Raw genomic sequence first — 27,979 nt, forward strand, 5'->3', positions numbered from 1 at the left:
TTTTAAGGTGGATAGAACAGAGTTAGGTGAAAGAATAAAACCTGACATGCACAAAGTTTTTTAACCTTCTCCCCCATACCCAAGATCAGAGACTATGACCTCTGTCCAGGAGAAGCCCATGCCTCTAGTCCAGAGATCAGCAAACCTGTTCTGAAAAGGGCCAGGATTTGTAGGCCATATGGTCTCTGTCACAACTATACAACTCTGCTGTTGTGGTGGGAAAGCAGTCATAAGCAATATGTAAATGAATGGATGTGGCTGTGTTCCAATAAAACCTTATTGGAATAAAAATTTCAAGGTTTTCAGTTTTGAGGTATTTTGCCACCCCCTGCTCTAGTCCCTCAGCTCATTCCCCCCAAGTGGATAAAGGAGTAAGTAAGGGTTCCTTTCCCTGTCTTTCCTAAGGTTTCATTGTAAAGAATCCCCTGCTTCTACTCTGTCATCTACTTTACTATTCTCTTCTAGTTCCAAACATAGTTCCTTTACAAAGGTTATCACCATTTGCAGAAGTGACTTACAGTTTTTGCAAATAAGGGAAATGAAATCCTAAGAATTGCAGGAAAGCCCTATTCCATGGGAAGGAAATACTCAGATAAGAAAACAATAGGAAAATTTGGTGTTCATAAAAAACACTTTCCAACGTATGGTTTTATAACATGGACATATCAGACTCTGGGGCTTTGGGATTATCCTTGACCCAGTTAGGTTAATGTCACACATTCCCCTACTTCTGCTACCTCCCTCTCCAATGTCTCTGTTCCTTTCCACCCTCTGCCCATTCATCCCCACAGTGGATCAGAGATGGCTCTTAGCAGCTGCCCAACATAAAGGTACCTGGCCATCACAGAGCTCAACCAGGGATACTCGCTCTCGGCCTGCTTTAATCAACTTGCTCTGGAACAGCTTGCCATCAAAGTAAATCCAGGGGCAGCAGTGCTCCCACGGGACTGGCTGGCCACAGGCATCATTGGCAAACAGAGCTGTGTCGACCCCACTCATGAAGAGGGCAGCAAGCTGGATCCCTCGGGCATCCAGTTTCTCAATCTGAAACCACCACAGAGGAAAAACTACTATTAAAAACTGTTACTGGTTACATCTACTCTTGTTCCTGTTATTCTGATTATTCAAATTAAACTTGAGCGTGTTGCCTCTTAATATAGACATTTGAGTGCACAAGCAGCTTCTATCCATGTCACTCCCTGACACAGTTTGAAAGATATTCATTACAAAAAAAAGACATCAGCTTTAAAACTTCAAAAAGGCACCAACCATTTTGTTTTTACCTGTCAAGTTAGAAAAAATTTAAAAATCCAAAGAGAAAAAGAACACCCAGTGCTGATAAGGATGAAATAAATGGGCACATTCATATAAAGCTGATGAAAAATGTACATTACAATTAAGCAGTATGTGAATAACCCTGAAAAATATTCACATTTCTTGACTCAGTAATCCTACTTTCATGAATCTATTCTAAGGAAGTAGAGCTATGAATAAAACTCTATGCATAAAGATTTTAATTGTAATGTTACATCTAATAGGGGAAAACTAGAAACCAAATGGCCAACATTATAATAATTAGCTGATACATGCATATAATAAATTTCTTAAACTTTTTTAAGACATAGAAAATATGTGCTATGTTAAGTTTAAAAACACAATATGTAATCACATACACAATACCTCAACTGTGTAGAAAATGTTTATATTTATTATCTCAAGTTGGCATGGTAGATGGCTTCAACAGGAAAAGGAGAAATACTTGCAAGTCCCCTCCTACATGTGATCTGGAGACAGTAACTGCCCTAGGGCCAAGCAATATTATACTTACAGTAAGGAGGAACCAACACTGTTTTTCTTAGACTGTTTTTGTCTTTCCCTTAGTTAACCTCACTTAAAGGAACATTCTGTTAGCTTTATTGGGCCAGATCTTTTCCACGTTTATCCTAGGGCCTCAAAAAACCATGGCCACTGAAGTCAGGAGAGGGGTGTTCTGCATTAATAGCTAGTATTATTGGATTCTGTGTACTTAAGATATGCAAGACACTGTTCTAGGTGTTTTGCATGGATTATTTACTTTATTTAATATCCCTACAAGTAAGGAAACTGAAGCAAGAGAGGTTAAGCAACCTGCCTCAGATCACACAGCTAGGATGCAATGAAGCCGAGATTCAAACCCAAGGCAGACTGGCTTCAGAGCCTACCTTTTAAACTACCGTGTTCTGGGGCCCCTGGGTGGCTCAGTTGGATAAACGTCCGACTTCGGCTCAGGTCATGATCTCACAGTTAGTTTGTTGTTCGAGCCCTGTGTCGGGCTCTGTGCTGATAGCTCAGAGCCTGGAGCCTGCTTCGGAATCTGTGTCTCCCTCTCTCTCTGCCCCTCCCCTGCTCGAGCTCTGTCTCTGTCTCAAAAATAAATAAACTTGAAAAAAAATTAAACTACTATGTTCTACTGCGTTCAGTTAGATGGTGGATTTGCTTTCTTCTTCCTTATGTTCTTCTAGACTTCTCTCTAACATCCAATAAATATTACTAAAAAGGCAGGCATTTACTCAGAGACAAACTCAGGACACAAGGAAGAATCCCCTGTAGTGTATCTTGCAAGAGTCAGAAACCTTACCATAGTTTGTGGCCACAACTTATTTGTAATGTATAATATCCATCTTTTCTGTCCATTCTCACCTATCAGTATGGGAGCAGTGGTGCAGGTACCTCTTGGTTTTATTAATAAACATACATGATTGGCTAAAGTAAATCAAACATTTGTCTGTAGAACTTACTCTTCTCCTCAGCACCAGGGGGGAAAAAAAGACCAAAAGGAAAGCATTGAGCTCATAAAAGAAAGATTTTAAGTTAGGTTAAATCAAATCACCTTGAGTTCTTGAAGTTGATCTGGCTCATAAAGCTGGGTAGATACTGCCTGTGCAAGGAAAGTGTCTAGCTCATGGCGATGCAGGATTCGGCCACCAGGCCACTGAACCATGTATCTAGAAAATAAAAGCATAATTATTAAGGTAAAAAAGCTCATTTATTCCTTTCACAAACACTTATTAAGCTAAGAACCTATCACGGGCCAGGTTTTGACAATTTCAGTAGAATAAAGTTAAAGCATCTTCGCCTTTGGTTATTGCGGTCTAGGTGGTAGAGGAGACAGGCATGTGCCTCAACAGTGACAGGAGAGTGTGATAAGTACCAAGATAGAAGAATGTACAGGGTGCTACAAGAGCACAGGAGAGGGCTAGGCTAAAGGAGTGAGGGAGGGTATCCTGAAAAAATAGCAGGAGCTGGGTTTCAAAGGGCCTGTAGAAATTAGTAAAAAAAAAAAAAAAAAGCGGGGAAGGATGTTCTAGTTGAGGGAACAGTATATGTGAAGGCATAGAGGTGTGGAGTTCAGTATGATATAGTAGGTTCCATAACTCAAAAAGATATTTGCACCCTCATGTTCACTACAGCAGCATTTACAATAGTTAAGACATGGAAACTACCTAAGTGTCCACTGATGGATGAGTGGATAAAGCAGTTGTGGTATACATACAAATACAACGAATATTATTCAACCATAAAAAATGAGGAAGTCCTATCATTTGCAGTAATATGGAGGAACGTGGAGACATCATGCTAAGTGAAATAAGTCAGACAGAGAAAGACAAATACTGCGTGATCTCACTTATAAGTAGAATCTTAAAAAAAACAACTCATAGAAAAAGAGATCAGAGTTGTAGTTACCAGAGGTGGGAGGGTGGCAGAAGGGGAGGGGGAATTTGAGGAAGGTAGTCAAAAGGTATAAACTTCCAGTTATAAGATAAATGAGTACTGGAGATAATGTACATGACTGTAGTTAGCACTGCTATGTGGTCTATAGAAAAGTTAAGAGAGTAGATTCTAAGAATTCTCATCATAAGGAGAAAGTTTTTCTTTTTCTTTATACCTGTATGAAATGATGGATGTTAACTAAACATTGTGGCAATCATTTCACAATACATGTAAATGAAACCATCATGTTGTATGCCTTAAACTTATACAGTGATGTATATCAATTTTTCTCAATAAAACTAAAAAAAAAAGGTCAGATTATTAAGTGTCTCAAAAACAGTATTAAGGAATTTGGACTTTCATTCTGAAAATACAAGAAGATACTTAGGGATTATCAGCAGGACAGTGATATTGACTGGCTCATAGGGTAAGAGAGAAGAGGCATGTATGCCAGTTGGGAGGCAACTGCAGCAATCTGTGCCTGAAGAGGTATGAACAAAGGCACTGGCTCAGGGGTTGGAGAGGGCCAGGGGACAAAGACAAGAGCTACTGAGTAGATATATCCATAGGATTTGGTCATGCATGTTATGGGAAGGGGGTAAAGAAAAAGGAAGAGCCTAAGATTCCTAGAATTCTGACTTGAGCAGATGGCTAGGTGATAGGGCCATTCCTCAAGATAAGAAATCCATTAATTAAAATAAATAAGTACTCATTGATGAGTATTTGACTTGAATTTCATGAACTGAATATGTCTTACCATTCTAGGCACCAAGATGCAGAAAGAGGAAGAAATATGAAAAAAATACATCAGTACAAAGTCTATGTCCTTAGCTCCCTGAAAGACCCACAAGACAATGATCATTCATAATTATTGGAGCTGTGTGAGACTTCAGAAAGCTGGCCCTTAAAGCAAGGGATGGTCTTTTCTGAGTGGCACGTGGAATGAATCTGTAGGGACTCTGATCCAGTTACTACTACCAGGAGGCTGTATGATGCCCTGGAAAGAACCTGGCTTTGAATCTCTAACCTGCTGTTTCCTCACCTGGAAAGATCACAACAGCACAGGCAGCCCTACTGCCATTACTCTTTCTTCAAGCCCAGCTGTCATTTCTCTCAACTCCAGGATGTTTCTGGGCCTGCAGAACATGCCAACAAGCCCTGTTGCTTCTTTACAAACTAAGTTCTAGGGGTGCCTGGGTGGCTCAGGTCGTGATCTCAGGCTCATGAGTTCAAGCCCCACATTGGGCTCTCTGCTGTCTGTGGGCAGAGCCCGCTTCAGATCATCTGTCCCGCACCGACCACCCCCCCTTTTGCCTCTTGTGTGCATGTGCACTCTCTCCCTCAAAAAACAAAAACAAAAACAAAAAACACTTAAAACAAACAAACAAACAAACAAACAAAGTTCTAAATGACTGACCTTTCCAGGAGGTATCTTTCTGGGCCACACAGAAAGAACAGTTTATACCCTCCTCCCTGCCCATACATTCTCCATGTGGAAAATTTATTCATACTTTATAATCTATTTTATACTTTTTGATGCTGTATTATAAAGTGCACAATTCAGAGTTTATATCTTCTATCCATATAAAATATTTTCCTTTGCCCTCAATGTTTTTTTGCCTTGGGGACTATATTATTTATTAATAATGCTTCTTTCTTGTGATGTATACTTCCTTGATTGATTTACCTTTGCCCATTCTTTTATTTTTAATCTTTCCATCTTATTTTGTTGGCAAAATATGAAGCAAAAATAGACAAAAATGAACTGAAATGCAATTATAGTAGAAGAATTTAGCATACTACCATTAAGCTATGACATGTAAAATGTGCCTTAGATACATTTAAAATCACAGAAGATTTGAAAAATACAATAAATAAGGTTCAAATGCTTGACTGAAAACATATTCAAGAACCCATGTGAGTTCCAATGAGATCTAGGACCTTGTTTGGCCTCATCTATTGTCTTGTTTCTTATTAATATTTATTATAAACTATCTAGCATAGTACATGGCCTAGAGGACATATCAGTAAACATTTATTAGGGGACTGACTGAATGCATCAACCAGGTCATGGAAAAAATCCCCCAAACCAAGAAAAAAACTCAACAAAAATCTTCCAAAGCTGAATTGTACCAGTCACATCCTGATTACTATGAGAGAAAAACTGACTTAAAGGAGCTCCTAAAGGAGTCAAGTGTGGAAGACAGGCAGGATCACTGAAAGACTAATAAAATGAGAAGGATGTAACTTTACAAGTTGAATAGGTTGTTTTGGGTGCTCTAAGGAAACAGTGACTAAATTCACCTGGGAGACTCAGAGAAGGCCTCACAGAGGGGAGAACATTTAATTTCCTAGGGATGTGAGATTTTTTGTTGGTTTGGATTATTCTCATTAATGTTAACTTGCAATTTTTCATGTTTCTCTAACCTTAGTGTGGTGCATGGCAGAATGGATGCTCAAAAAATGTTTGGTGAACAAATGAGGCTATGGCAGGATATTCCAAAGGAAATGCTAGCTCCATCTTTGGCCAACACTGTTATTCAACCAGCCTCGAATGAATTACGTGAAAGAGAGGACAGTGTCCAAAGAGTCAGAGGCTCATTAATGAGATAGCAGGAAATAGTAATTATTAAATCAACCAATATTTAGTAATGCTCATCATGTGTTATTTTTTAAATTATATGATTCCATTGGGGATTAATTTTGTACAACCACAGGAGTACTAATTTCCCATGGAAGTTCCTCAATCTCAATTACAAGACAGCTTTATTACTATTAGTAGTATTTACATTATTATATATACTACACACAAGCATTATATATATATACATGTATATATGTGTGTGTGTGTGTGTGTATATATATATATATATATATATATATTATAGTATATGCAGCAAACTATAAGTTACTCATAGGAACAACATTTACTAAATGCCTCTTGTATTCTAGACACCCTGACATAAACTTTATATACATAGAACACGGTAGCAAAGAATACAGACTTGGGAGCCTGACATACTGGGTTCCAATCTAGGTCCTACTACTTCTTTTCTTTTTTTTTTTTTTTAATGTTTATGTATTTATTGAGAGAAAGAGAGAGAGAGAGAATGAGTGGGGAAGGGGCAAAGAGAGGGAGATAGAGAATTCCAAGTAGACTTCCCACGGCCAGTGTAGAGGCCAATGTAAGGCTTGATCTCGTGAACCATGAGATCATGACCTGAGCTGAAACCAAGAGTTGGACACTCAACAGACTGAGCCACCCAGGTTCCCTTCTACTATTTTTCTATGTGACTCTGGGCAAACACTTTAGTGTCTAGGGGCTTTAGTTCCCTCCCTCATCTCTAAAATGGGGCTAATTTTACCTACCTCTCAAAAGGTTATAATAGGTAAAAGAGAAAATGCATGTAAAAACACCTAACCTAGTGCCTGTCATAGTAGCACTCTTGGTTACGATTGTAACTGAGACAATTATGGTCGAATTCTTCCTTTACTATTTGGTGAAGCCCCCATATCATATATTAAATTCTCATATGTACAAAGATCTGTTTCTACTTATTTATTCTATATTTATTTCTCATGCCAGTACAATGCTATTCTACGTTTTAAATATGTTTTTTTTTTGGTTGAGTTTAATTTTCTTTTTTTTTAATATATGAAATTTATTGTCAAATTGGTTTCCATACAACACCCAGTGCTCATCCCAAAAGATGCCCTCTTCAACACCCATCACCCACCCTGCCCTCCTTCCCACCCCCCATCAACCCTCAGTTTGTTCTCAGTTTTTAAGAGTCTCTTATGCTTTGGCTCTCTCCCACTCTAACTTAAATATGTTTTAAAATATGGTAGTCTCTGCTTTTATCCACTTCTTTTAATTTTTTTTTAATTTTTTTTCAACGTTTTTTATTTATTTTTGGGACAGAGAGAAACAGAGCATGAACGGGGGAGGGGCAGAGAGAGAGGGAGACACAGCATCGGAAAAAGGCTCCAGGCTCTGAGCCATCAGCCCAGAGCCCAATGCGGGGCTCGAACTCACGGACCGCGAGATCGTGACCTGGCTGAAGTCGGACGCTTAACCGACTGCGCCACCCAGGCGCCCCTCCACTTCTTTTAATTTTAAAATAAAATTTATGATTTCATTCTTACTTCAAAAGCTCAAGTTCATTATCATTAAGAAAATGTAAAAAATGCAACAGAAAAGTATAAAGAAAACAAAAGATAAAAACTGAAGTGATTTTTACTCTTACCATTCAGATATTACCACTGTTATGTTTGTTATGATTTTGGCTTTTTTCTTCCTAACCTCTCAAATCTCAATTTTCTCTATTACATTATATATGTATTATATATTGTATATAATGTATATATCTAATAATATACCTAATAATAGTATAGTACAGTATAATATATTAGTATATACATCTAATAATATATCTAATAATATCACTAATTGTATATATTATTTATATAATATATATACTTTTATATATTATAAATATATAATATATATACTTTTTTCACTCATTATACTATGAGAATGCCTCATTCATTAAATACTTTTCAAAAACATTTTTGTTTCATTTTCTTAAAATTTTTTTTTTCATTTGAGTATAGTTGACACAATGTTACATTAGTTTCAGGTCTACAACTCAGTGACTTAAGTTTATACATTACGTTCTGCTCACAAGTGTAGCTAACATCTGCCATCATACAAAGCTATGTTTTAATGTTTATTTGAGAGAGAGAGAGAGAGAGAGAGAGAGAGAATCTGAAGCAGGCTCCAGGCTCTGAGTTGTCAGCACAGAACTCATGAACTGTGAGATCATGACCTGAGCTGAAGTTGGATGCTTAACTGACTGACCCACCCAGGTGCTCCAACACTACTCAATTTTTTTAACGTTTATTTACTTTTGAGAGACAGAGTGTGAGCAGGGGGTGGGGCAGAAAGAGAGGGAGACACAGAATCTGAAGCAAGCTCCAGGCTCTGAGCTGTCAGCACAGAGCCCAACATGGGGCTTGAACTCACAAACTGTGAGATCATGACCTGAGCTGAAGTCGGATCCTTAAACAACTGAGCCACCCAGGCGCCCCGACAGTACTCAATTTTTAAAATAAATACTTTATTTTGCAAAAATTTTACATATACAGAAACTTATTCTATTTTTTTTTGTTGAGGTATAATTTACATACCATAAAATTCATCCATTGTTAAGTATAGAATTTAATATTTAGTACATTTACAGAGTTGTGCAACTATCATCACAATTGAGTTTTAGAATATTTTCATTGCCCCAGAAAGATCCCTTGTGCTCACATGTAGTCACTCCTCATTCCCACCCTGAAGGCAACCACTTATCTACTTCTATCTCCATAGATTTGCCTTGCTGGACATTTCATACAAATGGAATTTAGTGGTCTTTTGTAATTTGCTTCTTTCCTTAGCATAGTTTTTATTTTAATTCAACTTTTAAGATTGATATTGTTGTAGATTCACATGCAGTTGTAAGGAGTAAAACAGAGGGATCCCTCGAACATTTTACCTAGTTCTCCTAATGGTATTATCTTGCAAAATATAATACAACATCACAGCCAGGATACTGACACTGACCGAGTCAAGATAAAAAACAGTTCCATCACCACAAGGATCCCTCATATTGTCTTTTATAACCACACCCACCCTCTTCCCAATCCATGTTCCTAACTCCTGGAAGTCACTAATCTGTTCTCCATTTCCATAATTCTGTCATTTCAACAATGTCACATAGCATGTAATATTTTGGGACTGGCTTTTTTAACTTAGCATAATTCCCTTAAGATTCATCCAACTTATTGTGTGTTATCTAAAGTTTGTTGCTTTTTATTGGTCAGTAGAATTCCATGGTATGTATGTGCAATACTTGAACAATTCATCTGTTGAAAGACATCAGGGTTGTTTCTAATTTGGGAGTATTAAGGATAAAGATGCTATAAACATTAATGTACAGGTTTCTGTGGGTATATAAAATTTCATTTCTTTGCGATAAATGCCCAAGAGTGCAATTTCTGGGTTGTATAGTTATTTTTAAAGAAACTGACGAATTGGGGATGTCTGGGCGGCTCAGTCAATTAAGCATCTGACTCTTGATCTCAGCTCAGGTCTTGATCTCAGGGTTTTGAGTTCAAGCCCTGCATTGGACCTTCTTAAAAAAAAACCTGACAAATTGTTTTCCAAAGTGGATGCAGCATTTTACATTTCCAAAACCACCATTTGAATGATCCAGTTTCTCCACATACCCCCAGCATGTGGTATTATCATTACTTCTTATATTAGCCATTCTGATAGCTGTGTAATGATATCTCACTGTGGTTTTAATTTGCATTTCCCTAATGGCTAATGATACTGAACATATTTTCATGTGTTTATTTTATTTGCTATGGTATATCCTCTTTGGAGAAATGTCTATTCATGTATTTTGCCCACATTCTAATTTCATCCTCTTCACATGGGCTTTCTTTCAACTGATAAAAGTATTTTTTTAAATGCCATTTATTGAAAATTTTTACATAATCTTTGGGTAATTCAGAATTAGATTAGGCATGTTTCAGAAGCTTCTGAGATTGAGGTCTCCAAACCAATGTGAATAGCTTATGTGATTGGTGGAAGGATTGGGGAACCTCATGATATAGGATGCATAGATGGCTACCGATGAAGACAGAATCCCTTATGGACAGGGACTTTCCTGTAGCACTCAGTCATCATTTTTAAGTTATCTGTCACAAATATTAAACATCTCACCAGACCAACAATAATACCCCTATCGTATTTGCAATTTATTAGTTTCCGTATAGAGAGAACATGGAATTAAAAGTTCTGTAGACCTAGAATCACACTAATCTGATCCCTTATATTAATAATTAAAAGCTAGCATCTCAGTGTCCACACGAATGCCTATCTCTTGCTGATGGAATGCCACCTTCCTCTCACTCACTGTTTGTGATTCAAAGATTGCAGTGAGTGCATCAATCAGAGCATAAAACAAGCCGGAGAGGTGCCTGGCTGGCTCAGTCAGTAGAGCACGCAACTCTTGATCTCAGGGTTATGAGTTTAAGCCCCATATTGAGTGTAGAGATTACTTTTTATAAAAAGCAAGCCAGGAATTCATGGTCCCAGAGAGGTGGAAAAGATTCGCTCCACATAGCAGTAAGTGGCCCAAGTGCTCCACCAGTTCCCAAGCAGAATCAGGCAGGAGCTCCATGCAGGGAGGAGGTAGTAGAGGAGAGGCATGTTCTTCACCCTCTACTACCTCAGATGTTTTCCCGGGTGTTCCAGGCAGGGGAGTTGTTGTCTCCCAATAGGATGGTTAATTCCTTGAGGACAGGACCTCCTCTCTGGCCTCCCTCAAAGCAATTTCCTCCCCAGGTATGAGCACAGAGCAGATCCTTAGTGAAGGAAGGAAGGAAGGAAGGAAGGAAGGAAGGAAGGAAGGAAGGAAGGAAGGAAGGAAGGAAACCACAATGTACAGAGCACCTGCTATGTGCCAAGTACAGAACCAGGAAAACTGTTTCATGTAACCCTCACAACAGTCCTGAGGTAGGCTCATCACCTCTGTTTTACAGATGTGGAAACAGTCTCAGGAGAATATGTCCATGGTGCCACAGCTAGTAAACAGGGGATCATCGATTTGAAAACCCAGGGCTTCTCCCTTCAGAGCTCTTTCTACTGCTTATATAAGCCAAGGATTTGGCAGCAAGTGAGCACTCCAGCTCCCAGATGGCTGGTCTAGAGCTCATGTTTAAGAGGCCCTTAAGCACATGAGGCCAGGAGTCCAGAATCCTGGGTCTAGGAGCCCTGGCTCTACAGCATTATTTTTTTTTAATTTAATTTATTTTATTTTATTTTGTTTATTTTTTAATATATGAAATTTATTGTCAAATTGGTTTCCATACAACACTCAGTGCTTATCACAAAAGATGCCCTCCTCAATGCCCATCACCCACCCTCCCCTTCCTCCCACCCCCCATCAACCCTCAGTTTGTTCTCAGTTTTTAAGAGTCTCTTATGCTTTGGCTCTCTCCCACGCTAACCTCTTTTTTTTTTTTCCTTCCTCTCCCCTATGGGTTCCTGTTAAGTTTCTCAGGATCCACATAACAGTGAACACATATGGTATCTGTCTTTCTCTGTATGGCTTATTTCACTTAGCATCACACTCTCCAGTTCCATCTACGTTGCTACAAAGGGCCGTATTTCTTTCTTTCTCATTGCCACGTAGTACTCCATTGTCTACAGCATTACTTTGTGACCACGAGTCAGTCCTTTACGTTCTTTGCATTGGGGGCCAGACCAGTCCAATGTGGTGCTCCACTCAGGGAGGGGGTAGCAAAACTACCCAGAAGCATGTTTGCAGACCATGGTAGTAAGAATTGTCTGGAGACTGACGTTGCTCCCTTGCTGGAGGGGTGCAGGGCATGGTGGTCTGATAAGGAGTTATGATCTCTAAGGGTCTGACTTCTGAGAGTGATTTTAAATTCTGAGGAACCACATCCCCACTCCAGAGGGACATTCCACAACAGGCCCATGAACGTCAAACAAACTGTCGGGTCAGGATACTTTTAAAGTAGAAAACACCTGAAAGTAATTAGAGAAAGGGGAAAAAAAACTACTACTTTAAAGGGGAAAAACAAGATGGCAGTCAGGAGGGCATGGGATGGGCATTAACAAGGAAGCAGTGGACATGGTGTGCAAACCCAGCTGCAGGGTAGGGTCAGGCTAGGCTGAGCCTGGACAAATTAGGCTTTTGGCATCTGTCTTGCCTAGTGTCTGCCATGGGGCTGCACTTGCTGCCTCACACAGGGGTAGTGGTTTCCTCAAAAAATAATCTGAGCCTTTAAGTTCAGGCAGACCTTAGAGAATAAATACAGGCAATAAAGGCAGAAAGAAAAACATAATTCAAGTGACTCAAAATCTGCCTGACATGTTTCTCCTCTTCCTCTAAAATCTCCTCCACAGCCCCAGCTCTGTGATGCCCTCTCCGACCCACAGACACAGCAAGTATGTGGCCCCTCCCAAGTGTGCAGGCAGATAGAATGGCAAGTCAGCCTTTCCATACATCCCCCATACACTGAGCAGACCGAATCCCCCTGTCTCTCTCCCACTGAACTGTGAGGAACTGGAGGATTGAGACTTTGCCTTTGTGTCCTTCTAATCTCTATATGGAAATGGCTGTGGGTTCATCAACATCCTTTGCCTATAAGCACCCAGGCTAAGAACACACCAAACCTGCTAGAGTGATAGGCACACCACCTCTCCCAGGGACATGGACCTTGGGGGCAACTTTGCTCTGGAGGAATCGAGCATGTTTCCTATGTCCCAGGCTACTTGCTGGCCCCCCAGAGCCACCCTATACCAGGGCACAATCATAATTTGGGAGAATTTCTCTAACACATGAAATCAATGTCTAGTTACAGATTTCAAGCAATAGAGAGAGCTGGTTTGTGAGAATAGCACCATTCCAGTGCTATTGGGATGCCCTGGTGGGAAAGGTGGATCTTGCATTCACCAGTGTGTGGAAAAGAATGCTAGATATGTGTACATGTGTGTGGTAGGAGGATTTGGGCTCACACGCCTCTGCAGCTACATGGCAGGCTGGACCTGGCTTCTTGCCACTGGGCTCCTGCATCCTGGGGCTTTTGCTGACAGAAGTCCCATAGTGCAGGCTGGGATCATTCAGGAATGTGGTCTGCCCAGGCTTGGTGGAGAAGAGCAAGGGGACCTGACCAGGGAGCTAATGCTCAGTAGCAAATTGTCCAGAAGCCAGGCACTGTAGCTTTCCCAAGCAGGTTAATGTCCTCGTCTGTGCCCTGGTTGAGGTACTTCACCAAATTCTTCTCAAAGAGGAGCAGGTGGTAGGTGCTCATTGTGCAGATGCTGCCAAAAAACTTCTGGTAGTAGTAGCACAGGTCGGTCTGTGCTTGGACAAGAAGACCTTGTAAATAACCACCTGGTCACACAATATCATGATGATGATGATGCCAAGCATCCCAGAGGATGGGGGATTTGGCTGAATCTCTGCTGGAGAGATTTCTGAATGACGTCCCACAGCTCCCAAAGCATCTCGGGCTAGAGGTTGTAAAAGGACTGATCAGGATGCAGCTTGCCAACAGCTCTTACAGTTCCCAAAGAAGCTGTAGTTAGGGCTCTGGTACCACTGTGGTATATCTGAATGGTAAACAGATGGGTCTCACACAATTCGGATTCCCTCACTGTATAAACTGTCTGTGAGGAAGTGCCTTCAGTGGTGACCAACTGAGAGTTCATCAGGCAAATGGTGGTTTTCATGCCCACATCTTGTTGGAAATGGGCTGTGGGCACCCCACTAAACCCCAGGACTGCATCATGATCTCTATTTCTTGGCCCATCTGGGAGGACTTCAGAGATCCTGCTGATGAGACAACAGCATACCTGCCCCACAGCCCAGCCTTGGTTCCAATGTTCTCCTTGGGCAGAAAACCCTCCCATTTGGAGAGGCTAAAGGGAAAATCTGTGGCCTCTACTATGGATACATTCACATGGTCCCAGAGGTGGCAGCACAGGGCCTCTGCACTGAACTTGGCCCCCCTGCCTTGGCCTCTTATAAGATACTTTGTACTTCTTAAAGTTCAGATAATTTCTCCAGATTTTCTGAAGCCTGGTGATAAGGTTTTTGGAAGAGCTGTTCTTGTTCCACACTTGGAAGGAGGCCTCTGGCTTGGCCTTAGCTGGGTCCTGGGGACTGCTGAGAGCCTGGTTGCTGCTTGAAGTCACAGACTGTTTCTCCAGACTTCTCAACATCTGGAATCCTTTGGTTTGCAATTTAAGGGAATCATAGTTACTCTCTTTCTTCTCCTGCCACACACAGATGACCACAAATAGGAGAAAGGCCAGCACACAGCAGCTGAACTATTTCTTCAAGTTGGTGTGAATCATAATGAGAGGCGTTCAAGGCAGCCACTCTGTTCTGAGCAGGAAAACAAGACTGCTTTTCGCTAATCCCCCTGGGGTTGCAGGCATTCAAGTCCTCCGGAACCGGCACTATTCTACATAGGAGGAATGTTTGCCTTATCGGGCCTGGAGGCCAAGGCTCATTTTTCTCAGCATGATCAAAAAATATCTTGAAGTTTCCAGGGTCAAGGTCAGTGCCTGTAGCTCAGCTTCATGTGCCAAATAAGCAAACATTGTCTTCTTACAAAGAAGGTGCTCCATAGCCCAGGAGTAGGGGCCTACATCCAGCCTGGGATCAAAGCCTTCATGGATGAGGAAGCCCTCAGTGCTGGGACACAGGCCTGACACCAGGGCTTGGGCATGCTCAAGGAGGCCAGTTCATTTCAGCTAGGCTCCATGACTTTACTGTTTCTCCCTGGGCTGTTCACTGTGGAACGCTGTACAATCGACTCTACCCTGCTTGCTGAGCGCTCGACCACCCAGGCTGCAGCTGCTCCCTGTTATTAGCACCAGGTGGCTTCCTGAGCTGGCCCTATCTCCCAACTCCCCTCCCGCAGGTGCTGGCCAACTCCGTGCCCTGTGGCCACAGGGGAGCCTAGCAACTGGAAGCCTGGTGCCAGGCACTGAGTCCTGGCAGGAAGGTCTACTGGGGAGGAGTGGGGGATTGGGGCTGAGGGGTGGATGGGACAGTGAAGGAGGGAAGAAGAGAGCCTCAACTGGCAAAAGTTTTTAGTTCTAAGGAGGTCCAATTTATTAATTTTTCCTTCTATGAACTGTGCTTTTGGTTATAAGTCTAAAAAGTCTGCCTAACTCTAGTTCCTGAAGACTTTGTATTTTTTCTAAAACTTATATAATTTTATGTTTATATTTTAAGTCTATGATCTATTTTGAGTTAATTTTTGTATAAGGTGTGAGGTTTAGATCAAGGAGGTTTTGCTTTTGTTTTGTTTTTGGCTTACGGGTGTCCCATTGCTCCACTACCATTTGTTGAAAGGCTATCCTTTGTCAACTGAATTGTTTCTGCTCCTCTGTCAACAACCAGTTGACTGTATTTGTGTGGCTCCGTTTCTGGGTTATTTATTTTCTTCCATTAACCAATGTGTTTATACCTTAGCAAATACCGCCACTGTCTTGATTACTTTAGCTATATACTATGCCTCAATATTGGGTAGAGTGATTCCTACACTTTTTTCTTCTTTATCAAGATTGTTTTAGCTACTGTAAGACCTGTGCCTTTCAATATAAATTTTAGAATAAGTTCATCTATGTCCACAAAAAAAAATCTTGCATTAAAAAAAATCTTTCTTCCTACAGAAATTACATTAAACCTATAGGTCAATGTGAGGAGAAACGACAGCTTTACTATGGTAAGTCTTCCAGTCCATGAACTTTCCTTCTTTGATTTCTTTCACTACCACATAGCATAATGATTTTACATGCTCTGGCATGTATCGGTAATTTGTTGGATTTTACTGCTGAGTGATATTTCACTGATGGATATACCTCTAGTTTATCCATCTACCAGTTGACAGATATTTGAGTTATTTCCACTTTTTAACTATTATGAATAATGCTTCTATGAACATTCATGTCCAAGTCTTTGTGTGGATATATGTTTTTGATGCTTTTGGGTAGGTATGTAGCAGTGAAATAAATGAGTCTTAATGATACATTTATGTTTAACATTTTAAGAAAATGCCAAACTAATCTCCAAAGTAACTAACCATTTTAGTTCCCACCAGCAGTTTAGGAGGGAATTCCAATTTCTCCACAGCTTGACCTACATATGTTATTGTCTACCTTTTTTCAATCATTCTGAGTGGAGTGATATTTCATCGTGGTTTAAATTTGCATTTCCCTAATGATTACTCAACTTGAAAATCTTTTCATGTGCTTATGTTCCAATCTTATATCTTCTATGGCAAAATGTCTATTCACATCTTTTAGTCATTTTTAGAGAGTGATTTTTTTTAAGTAGGTTCCACACCCAATGTGGGCTTGAACTCACGACCCTGAGATCAAGAGTTGCATGTTTGGGACACCTGGGTGGCTCAGTCAGTTGAACATCTGGCTCTTGATCTTGGCAGGGGTTGTGACCTCATGGTTCATGGGATCAAGCCTCTCATTGGGCTCTGTGCTGACAGCACAGGGCCTGCTTGAGATGATCTCTCTCCCTCTCTCCCTGCCCCTCCCCTACTCGCTCTCTCTCTCAAAATAAATAAATATTAAAAAAAAAAAGAGTTGGATGTTCTACCAACTGAACCAGCCAGGTGTCCCTCTTTCACTCATTTTTAAATTGGTTGTTGGTTTTGTTACAAGTTGCAAGAGTTCTTTATATATTCTGGATACAAGTCCTTTATCAGATATATGATTTATAAATATTTCCTGTGGCTTGTCTTTCAGTTTCTTAATGGTGGCTTTTGAAGTGCAAATTTGGTATTTTGATGAAATCCATTTTTTTAAGTGCATTGTGCTTTAGCTGTTGTATCTATAAAATCTTCACCTGGGGCGCCTGGGTGGCTCAGTCGGTTGGGTGTCCGACTTCGGCTCAGGTCACGATCTCACGGTCCGTGAGTTCGAGCCCCGCGTCAGGCTCTGGGCTGATGGCTCAGAGCCTGGGGCCTGCTTCTGATTCTGTGTCTCCCTCTCTCTCTGCCCCTCCCCTGTTCATGCTCTGTCTCTCTCTGTCTCAAAAATAAATAAACGTTAAAAAAAAATTTAAAATCTTCACCTAACCCCAATTCATAAAAATTTTCTCATGTTTCCTTTTGTAAGTTTTATAATTTTAAACATTACATTTTTATCTATTATCCATTTTGAGTAATTTTTGTGTATAAAGGATTTAAATTCATCATTTTTATCAGGTCAGGTCAAATTGGTTGACAGTGTTGCTCAAGTCTTCCATATTTTTGCTGATTTTCTGTCTAGCTGTTCTGGCCATTATTGAGAATAGGGTATTGAAAACTTCAACTGTTACTGTTGAAGTATATTTTGTTCTTAAGTTTTATCGTTTTATGCTTCATGCACTTTGTTAGGAGTACATATGTTTATAATTTGTTAGGGCATTGTTAGGAGTACATATGTCTATAATTGGCATATCTTCACAATGAATTGACCCTTTAACACTACAAAACATTCTTTTTTATCTAATAACATTACTTGTCTTAAAGTCTATTTTGTCTGATATTATTATAGCCATTACAATTCTCATATGGCTACTGTTTGCATTGTAGATTTTTTCTATTCTTTTCTTTTGGATCTATTTGAGTCTTTGAATCTAAAGCATATCTCTGGTACACAATTCATGCTTTTTACCCAATCTGACAATCTCTGCCTTTTGATTGTTCAATTCATTTACATTTGATGTAGTTATGTTTAGATGTTTCATACCTTTTTTATTTTTTGCTTTTTCCTCTTTTACTCTTCTATTGTGTTAAACAGATGTTCTCCAATGTAGCATTTTAATTTTTTTAACTATATTTTTGGTAATTTTCATAGTGGTTGCTCTGTGGATTGCAATGTACATCTTAATCGACACACTACTTCAAATTAATACTAAATAATTCCAGTAGAATATAGAGAGATTGCTCCAATATATTTCTCTTCTTTCCTCCCTCCATTGTAATATTGTCACATATATTATACCTTCATTCTAACACCAACACACAATTTCATAATTTTTGCTTTACGCAGTGGTCTTTTAAATCAGTTAAGTGAGGGGTGCCTAGCTGGCTCAGTCCATGGAGCATGTGATTCTTAATCTTGGGGTTGTGAGTTCAAGCCCCATGTTGGGTACAGCAATTAGTTAAAAATAAAATCTTAAAAAAAATAAATCAGTTAAAGGAAGAAATGAGAAAAAATATACTTATGCCACTTTTTATATTACCTATGTAATTACCTTTACAGGTGGTCATTAATTTATCTATTTGGTGTCATTTCCTTTCAATCTGAAGGACATCTTTCATTTTTTAATTTTTTTATGATATATATTTATGTATTGCTCTAAATTTTAATTCCAGCATAGTTAATATACAGTGTTAAATTATGTTTCAGGTGGTGGCACCTGGGTGGCTCAGTCAGTTAAGTATCAGACTTTGGCTCAGGTGGTGATCTCACAGTTCGTGGGTTACAGCCCCGCATTGGGCTCTGTGATGACAGCTCAGAGCCTGAAGCCTGCTTTGTATTCTCTGTCTCCCTCTCTCTCAAAAATAAGTAAACATAAAAAAAATTACAAAAAGAAGTTAGTTTCAGGTGTACAACATAGTGATTTAACAATTCTATTTAGTATTTGCTATCACTGCTCATCAAGATAAGTGTACTTTTAATCCCCTTCACCTATTTCACCCCCCCCCCCCACCCACCTCCCCTCTGGTAACCATCTGTTCTCTATAGCTATGAGTCTGTTTGGGGGTATGTTTCTTTTTATTTGTTTCTCAAATTCTACATGAGTGAAATCACTTGGTATTTGTCTTTCTCTGACGGACATCTTTTGTTTGGCATTATGCTCTCTAGCTCCATCCATGTCATTGTATTTTTGATTTGCATTTTCCTAATGATCCGTGATGGTGGGCATCTTTTATGTGCTTTCTGCTTAATTGCATATCTTCTTTGGAGAAATGTCTGTTCAAATCTTCTGCTCATTTAATAAATTAAAGTATTTTTCTTTTATTGTTTAGCTGTAAGAATTCTTTATATATTCTGGATAATATATCCTTATTGGATATATGATTTGCAAATATTCTGTGGATGGTATTTTCACTTTCTTCACAGCATTGTCTCCAGAACACCAGCTTGAAGTTTTGATCTAGTCCAGTTAATCTTTTTGGCACTTAACACTTTTGGCATCATATCTAAGAAACCATTGCCTAACCTGAGGTCATGAATATTTATACCTGTTATCTTTAAGGGTTTTACAATTTGAGCTCTTATATTTAGGTCTGTGATAATACATTTTGAGTTAATTTTTATATATGATGTGAGGTAGAGATCCTAATTCATAATTTTGCATGTGGATATCCAGTGTCACAGAACTCTTTGCTGAAAAGCCTATCTCTCCCCATTGAATTGTCCTGGTACTGTTGTCAAAATTAAATCTACCACAAGTGGAAAAGTTTATTTATGGACATTCAACTGTACTCCATTAATTTATATGTCTATCCTTATGCCAGTAAACCACTGTCTTGATTACTGTAGTTTTGTAATAAATTTTGAGATAGGGAAGCATAAATCTACAACTTTGTTCTTTTTTTCAAAATTGTTTTGGTTACTGTGAGTTCCTTGAATTTACATTTTTTTAGTGTCAACTTGTTAATTTCTGCAAAGAAGAGATCTGGGATTTTGGATTATGTTGAATATGTAGACCAATTTGGGGAGTATTGTCATCTTAAGAATCTTTTGTCTTCATAAACATGAATGAGGGATATCTTTCCACTTGTTTAATTCTTCTTTAACTGTAGTTTTCAGTGTATAATTCTTGTACTTCTTTTGTTAAATTTATACCTAAGCACTTTATTCCTTTTGATGTTATTATAAAAGTAGTTGTTTTCTTTTATATTTTGAATATTGATTAGTAGTGTATTAGTATACAATTAATATTTTTATATTGATCTTATATCCTGTGACTTTGCTGAACTCATTTATTAGTTCTTTCTTTGCACTTTTCAAAAGTTGTGGTAAAATACACATAACACAAAAGTTACCATCTTAAGCATGTCTAAGCATACAGTTTGGTAATATTAAATACATTCAAATTGTTGTATAACCATCACCATCGTTCATCCCCATAACTCTTTTCATCTCGTAAAACTGAAATGCTATACCTGGTAAACAATAACTCCCTCATTATCCACCCCCCACCCCTGGCAGCTACCATTTTATTTTTTGTCTTTATGATTTTGACTACCTAAGTACCTCATACAGTGGAATCATACAATATTTATCTTTTTGTGACTGGCTTATTTCACTTAGGATAATGTCCTCAAGGTTCACCTGTGTGGTAGCATATTCCAAGATATCCTTCTTTTTTTTTTTTTAATTTTTTTTTCCAACGTTTATTTATTTTTGGGACAGAGAGAGACAGAACATGAACGGGGGAGAGGCAGAGAGAGAGGGAGACACAGAATCGGAAACAGGCTCCAGGCTCCGAGCCATCAGCCCAGAGCCTGACGCGGGGCTCGAACTCACGGACCGCAAGATCGTGACCTGGCTGAAGTCGGACGCTTAACCGACTGCGCCACCCAGATATCCTTCTTTTTGAAGGTTGAGTAATATTTCATTGTATGTATATATCATAATTTGCATATCCATTCATCAGGTGATGGACACTTGGGTTGCTTCCACCTTTGAGCATTGTGAATAATGCTATGAACATGGGGGAGCAGGGAGGTCCCTGCTTTAAATTCTTTTGGGTATATACCCAGAAGTGAAATTGCTGTATCATATGGCATTTATATTTTTATTTTGTTTAGGAACTGTCATATTGTTTTCCAAAGTGGCTATACCATTTTATATTCCTACAAACAATGCACGAGGATTCCAATTTCTCCACATCCTTGGCAATACCTGTTATTTTCTGGATTTTTTTTGACACTAACTATCCTAATGGGCATGGGTTAGTATCTCATTGTAGTTTTGCTTTACATTTCCCAAATGATTAGTGATGTTGAGCATCTTTTCATGTACTTATTTGCCATTTGTACACCTCTGGGGAAAAAATGTCTATTCAAATCCTTTGACCATTTTGGAATCAAGTTGTTTTTCTCCTGTTGAGTTTTAGAACTTTTCTATATAGTCTGGATGTTAATCACTTATCAGATACATGATTTGCAAATATTTTTTTCCATTCTGTGGGTTGCCTTTTTACTATGTAAACAGTGTATTTTGACACATACATTTAAAAATTTTTCATGAAGTCCAATTTATTTATTTTTTTCTTTTGTTTTATCTTTGGTGTCCTACCCATGAAATCCTTGCCAAATCCAATGTTGTGAAGCTTTTGTCCTATTTTCTTCTAAGAGTTTCATTGTTTTGGGTCTTATCCACTTTGAGTTAATTCGTGTATGTGGTGTTAGGTGAGTGTCCAACTTCAGTCTTTTGCTTGTGGATATCCAGTTTTCCTGGCATCATTTATTGAAAAGTCTGTCCTGTCCTCATTGAATGATCTTGGCACCCTTGTCAAAAATCATTTGACCATATATATGTGAGAATTTATTTCTAGGTTCTCTATTCTATTCCATTGGTCTGTACATCTATCTTTATGCCAATACCATAATGTTTTGATTACTGTAGTTTTGTAGCAAGTTTTGAAATTAGGAAGTGTGAGTCCTTCAGTTTTTTCTTTTTCAAGATTGTTTTGGCTATTTGGGGTCCTTCGAGATTCCATATGAAGTTCAGGATGGGTTTTTCTATTTCTGCCAAAAATGTCATTGGGATTTTGGAAGGGATTGCATTCAATCTATAGATAATTTTGGGTAGTATCGACATTTTAACTATATTAAGTCTTCCCATCCATGTACACGAGATGTGCTTCCATTTATTTATGTCTTCTTCAATTTCTTTAGCAACACTTTGTATTCATTGTACAAGTCTTTCACCAACCTGTTGAAGTTAATCCCTAAGTATTTTCTTCTTTTTGATGTTATTATAAATGGAATCGGTTTTGTAATTTCCTTTTCAGACTGTTCAATGTTCATGTAATAGAAAAGCAACTGGGACGCCTGGGTGGCTCAGCCAGTTAAGTGTCCGACTTTGGCTCAGGTCATGATCTCATGGTCCAGTGCTGACAGTTCTGAGCCTGGACCCTGCTTTGGATTCTGTGTCTCCCTCTCTCTCTGCCCCTTTCCTGCTCACACTCTATCTTTCTCTCTCACTCTCCAAAATAAATAAACATTTTAAAAAAAGGAAAAGCAACTGATTTTTGTGTGTTGACTTTGTATCCCTGATACTTTGCTGAATTCATTTATTAGTTCTAATAGCAATTTTGTGGAGTGTTTAGGCCTTTATACATACAAGATCATATATTGTATATCCTTGTTATCTTCTGTATAGTTGTATCCTCTTTTGAAAGTTGAGTATTGAAATCTCTTATTATTACTGTTGAATTGTCTGTTTTTCCCTTCATTTCTATTAATTCTCACTTCATATATTTTTGGGCCCTTTTGTTAAGTGCATATATTTATAATTGTTATAGCTCCCTGATGAACTGACCATTTTATGATTATAAAATGTTCTTCTTTTTCCAGTAACACTTTATTGTCTTAATATGTATTTTGTCTGGTGTTATTACAGCCACTCCAGCAATCTTATGGTTGTTGTTTGTATGTATATATTTTCCCATCCTTTTACTTTCCATCTATTTGTATGTTTGAATCTAAAGCTTGTTTCCTGTGGACAGCATACAGCTGGCTTTTGTTTCTTATTTAATCTGATAATCTCTGCCCTTTGATTGGATTTTAATCCAATTGGATTTAATTCACTCAAACTTAATGTTATTAACTTAATGTTTAGATTTGTATTTGCCATTTTGCTTTGTATATGTCTCATGTGTTATTTGATACTTTATTCCTTCTTTACTGTCTTCTTTCTTTTAAGTGGATACTTTCTAGTGTAAAATTTTAATTTAATAATTTTTAAATTACATTTTTGAGTTCTTTTCTCTAGGGCTTCTAATATACATCTTAACAGTATCTGCTTCAGACATACAATAACTTCATTCCAGTATAATTATCAAAACTTTAATCTTATAATCTAGGTCCATTCCCTCCCCTCTTTTTTTGTGGTATTATTGCTCTACATGTTACATCTATACAAACTCAAGAATACACTGTCATAATTATTACTTTATATAATCTTATTTCTTTTAAAAGAGTTGAAAGAAGAGGGGTATCTGGGTGGCTCAGTTGGTTAAGCATCCGACTTCAGCTCAGGTCATGATCTCAGTTTGTGGGTTTGAGTCCCAAGTCCAGCTCTGCACTAACAGCTCAGAGCCTGGAGCCTGCTTCAGGATCTGTGTCTCCCTCTCTCTCTGCCCCTCCCCCACTGTGTTTACTCTCTCTCAAAAATAAACACTAAAAATAAATAAATAAATAAATAAATAAATAAATAAAAGTAAATAAAAGCATTGAAAGAAAAAAGGAGTACATATTTATAGTTTTGCCGTATTAACCTAATTATTTCTAGTTCTCTTGTGGATTTACCATCTGGTGTCATTTTTTGCTCCAATGCATCTTTGTTTCCATACACTTTCTTTTTGCTGATATCGTCAAATATATTTCTGTTATAGGCTCAACATACAATTATATACATATTGTTTGATGCAATTACTTTAAGATTATTTATTTACTTTGAGAGACAGAGAAAGAGCAAGCTGGGGAGGGGCAGAGAGAGGGAGAGAGAGAACCCTAAACAGGCTCTGCATTGTCAGTGCAGAGCCCAATATGGGGCTCGAACTCACAAATCACGAGATCATGATCTGAGTGTAAATCCAGAGTTGGACGCTTAACCAACTGAGCCATCCAGGTGCCCCTGATGCAATTACTTATTTTTTAAATGTTTATTTATTTTTGAGAGAGAGAGACAGAGTGTGAGTTGGGGAGGGGCAGAAAGAGAGAGAGAGAGAGACACAGAATCTGAAGCAGGCTCTGAGCTGTCAGCACAGAGCCTGATGTGGGGCTCAAACTCATGAGCTGTGAGATCATGACCTGAGCCGAAGTTGGATGCTTAACTGACTGAGCCACCCAAGTGCCCCTACTTTTTAAATAAGAGGAAAAAAAAAAAGAACAATGAAATTATTCTGTCTTTTGTATTTACCTACATAATTATCTTCATCAGTATTGTTTTTTTCAATATCTGAATACTGCCTGTTGTTATTTGTTTTCAGCCTGTAGAGCTTCTTTTAGTATCTCCTATAAGGGAAGTCTGCTAGCAACACATTCTCTCAGTTTATTTTTGAATGTTTTTATTTCAGTTTCATGTTTGAAACATAGTTTTACTGGATATAAAGTTGACAGCTGAGAGTTTTATATTTAAGCACTTTGAATTATGTTGTCTCACTGCTTTCTGGTCTCCATTGTTTCTGACAATGGTTGTTTGTGGTTCCTTTGCCTGTGATTGGTCATTTTTTCCTTACAGTATTCAAGATGCTCTTGTTGTCTTTGATTTTCACCATTTTGATTATGATCTAGTGTGGTTCTTTTTTGGGTTCATCTCAGATGTATACAATAATGTTTTTGTCAAATTTGGAGAAATTTCAGCCATTTTTTTCAAATATTTTTATTCCCCCCTCCTACTAGTACTCCCATTATGTGAATGTTGGTGCATTTAATGGTGTCACTCATTTCTCTGAGGCTCTGTTCAGTTTGCTTCATTCTTTTATCTCTCTGTTCTTCAGACCACATAATCTGTATTAATCTGTTTTCAACTTGGCTGCTTCTTTCTTCTGCCAACTCAAGTGTACTGTTAATCCTCTTTAGTAAACTTTTCATTTTGGCTTATTTTACTTTTCAACTTCAGGATATCCATATGGTTCTTTTTGATACTTACTCTTTATTGATATTCTCTATCTGAGGAGACACTGTCATCATGTCTTGTTTTAATTCTTTTTTTTTAAACGTTTATTTATTATTGAGAGACACAGCGTGAACGGGGCGGGGGCCGGGGGGGGCGCAGAGAGAGAGGGAGACACAGAATTGGAAGCAGGCTCCAGGCTCTGAGCTGTCAGCACAGAGCCCGATGTGGGGCTTGAACCCACAAACCGCAAGATCATTACCTGAGCCAAAGTCGGACGCTTAACCAGGCGCGTGATTGTTTTCATTCTTTATGCATGGTTTCACTTAGTTCTTTGAACATTTAAAAAAAATTTTTAATAAAATTTTTGTTGGAAATTGGATATTTTAGATAATAAATTGTAACAATGCTAGATACTGACCCTACCCTTCAGCCCAGGTTTTGATGTTTGCCTGGTTGTTCTCTTGTTTTTATTTTTTTAGTGACTTGCCTGCATTAATTCTGTGAGTTCTATTTCTGAAATATGTAGGATGCAGCCTCTGATGTCTCTACTGAGAGTTTTCCCCTTGTTTTTCTTTTAGCTTGGCAACCTAGATGTTACTCCTGGGTCAGCTTAAGCCACTAATTGGTCAAAGGTTATGCTTAAGTCTTCTTAGCCAGTTAGATTTTTACCTTTTACTGTTGAATATATGTGTGTGGAATAAGGCTGCTATCATAGTTCAGGAAATTTACACATTTTTGCCCCACATTCAGTGAGGGATAATTAGTCTGGAGGTTCCTTCTTAGGGTATTGCTGAGAAAGCATAGCTTTGGGTATTCACAATCTTCCAGTCTGGAATGATGAGTTTTATTTTAGTTTTAAATCTGGCTTCCTAGGAGTTGCCTCTGGGTCAGAGAAGCTTATTGTTCAGCTGATGCTTGGTCAGAGGTGGTATTTCTATTGCTTGTGCCAGTGAGGCATCTGTCCTGTATTGATGGTCTCTGGGTGGTTTGGGGAATGCTCTGAAGTCTGTCCCATGTCCTGTTCTGGTTCCTCCTGAGTGGGTGCCATCTAGGATATGCACACACCTTTCCTGATCTCCAGAGTTTACTGTAATCCTAGGAGGGTTCTTCTTGGCTTTCTCCAAGAGGGAAAAAAAACCTCTTAGGGTTTCTTTCTCTTGTTTTCTCTATAAAACTTCTGGATGCCTGGTGTTCTGCTCATATCATGCAACTACCAGCCTCCTCTAAACTACTCATCATCAAGATACCTATGTTCTTGACATGCTGTTAGGCATGGAATTTTCCATGCTCTGCTCCAAATAAAAACAGTCCCTTTGGGTAGGTGTGGAGCTCCTCATTCTTATGCCTAGATTCTTCTGGCTACCCTGAGTGGGGGGTTGGTGGGTGATCCTCTTTACCATGCCTACCTGGACATAGGGCTGGAGTTGATGAGAAATGGTAATATTATCTTTCCAGGTGAAACCATAACCCAAGAAGAAGAGCTGGGAGGAGAAGGAGCCCTTTTCTTCTTGGCTATATATGCTTAAGGGTTAAATGATTAAAAAAAATAGTTTTCACAAGTTGTAATTTTGCCAGAAAGAGGGTTTGTCTACCTCCTTACTCTGTCCTTCTGGAAGTCCCACCATTTGTGTTCCTTTTTTATTTTTCCTTGAGATAAAATACACATAATATTTACCACTTTAATAATTTTTCAGTGTACATTTGCAGTGGCATTAAGCACATTAAGGACATTTACACCATTACCACCATCCATATGCATAACTTTTTATTCTTCCCAACTTGAAACTCATATCCACTAAACACACCCTATTCCCCCAACTGCAGACCCCTGGAAATCACCATTTTACTTTCTATTTCTGAATCTGACTACTCTAAGTACCTCATATAAGTTGAATCACACCATATTTGTTTTTATTGACTGGTTTAGTTCACTTAAGTATAATGTCTTCAAGGTTCAGCCATGTTGTAGCATGTGTCAGAATTTCCTTCTTTTTTAAGGCTGAATAATATTCCATTTTATGTATATATGACATTTTATCAATGCATCCATCAGTGTAAATGGGTTGCTTCTACCTTTTGATTATTGTTAATCTTCTTCTGATTCCTTTGTGATACATTGTGTTTCTCATGCTTCTTTCAAGACTGTGTTTGTCTTTTAACAGTGTCTAAGTGTGGATCTTTTTTTTTTTAATGTTTATTTTCTTTTTGAGACAGAGACAGAGACAGAGCATGAACGGGGTAGGGTCAGAGAGAGAGGGAGACACAGAATCTGAAGCAGGCTCCAGGCTCTGAGCTGTCAGCACAGAGCCCGACGCGGGGCTCGAACTCACGGACCGTGAGGTCATGACCTGAGCCCAAGTCGGACGCTTAACCAACGGAGCCACCCAGGCGCCCCTAAGTGTGGATCATTGAGTTGACATTTGGGTTTTTGAACTTGGATGTGTAGGTTTATGTTTTTCATCAAATTTGGGAAGTTTTCAATTCTTATTTCCTCACATATTTTTTTAACCATCCCCCTTTCTCTTGGGTCACCTATTAGGCATATGTTGCTATGTCTGATATCCTATAGGTCTCTTTTCATTTTTACATTCTGTTCTTCAGATTGGGTAATCTCTATTTATCTGCCTTCGAATTCACTGATCTTTTTCTTCTCTCAGTTCAAAACTGCTATTCAGCCCTTTCCTTCAAGTTAATTTTTCATTTCAACTATTGTATTTTTCAGTTCCAGAATATCTATTTGGTTTCTTTTTGAATTTCTATCTCTTC

The 27,979-nt window shown here is 38.6% G+C and overlaps 1 protein-coding gene and 1 pseudogene across 1 annotated transcript in view; both read right to left on the bottom strand.

The window, feature by feature from the left end:
* Window positions 1–27,979, bottom strand: part of FAM120C (family with sequence similarity 120C) — a 113,967-nt gene that overhangs the window by 9,576 nt on the left and 76,412 nt on the right. Inside the window, exons 11-12 of the mRNA XM_043569771.1 lie at window positions 2,870–2,984; window positions 835–1,044 (exon numbers count right to left, since the gene is read on the bottom strand). Of these exons, the coding sequence (XP_043425706.1) occupies window positions 835–1,044; window positions 2,870–2,984 (325 nt within the window). The remainder of the gene's footprint in view (window positions 1–834; window positions 1,045–2,869; window positions 2,985–27,979) is intronic.
* On the bottom strand, window positions 11,937–16,714 carry LOC122476887 (annotated as a pseudogene).

This window comes from Prionailurus bengalensis, chromosome X, assembly GCF_016509475.1.
Source record: "Prionailurus bengalensis isolate Pbe53 chromosome X, Fcat_Pben_1.1_paternal_pri, whole genome shotgun sequence".
NCBI lineage: Eukaryota > Metazoa > Chordata > Mammalia > Carnivora > Felidae > Prionailurus > Prionailurus bengalensis.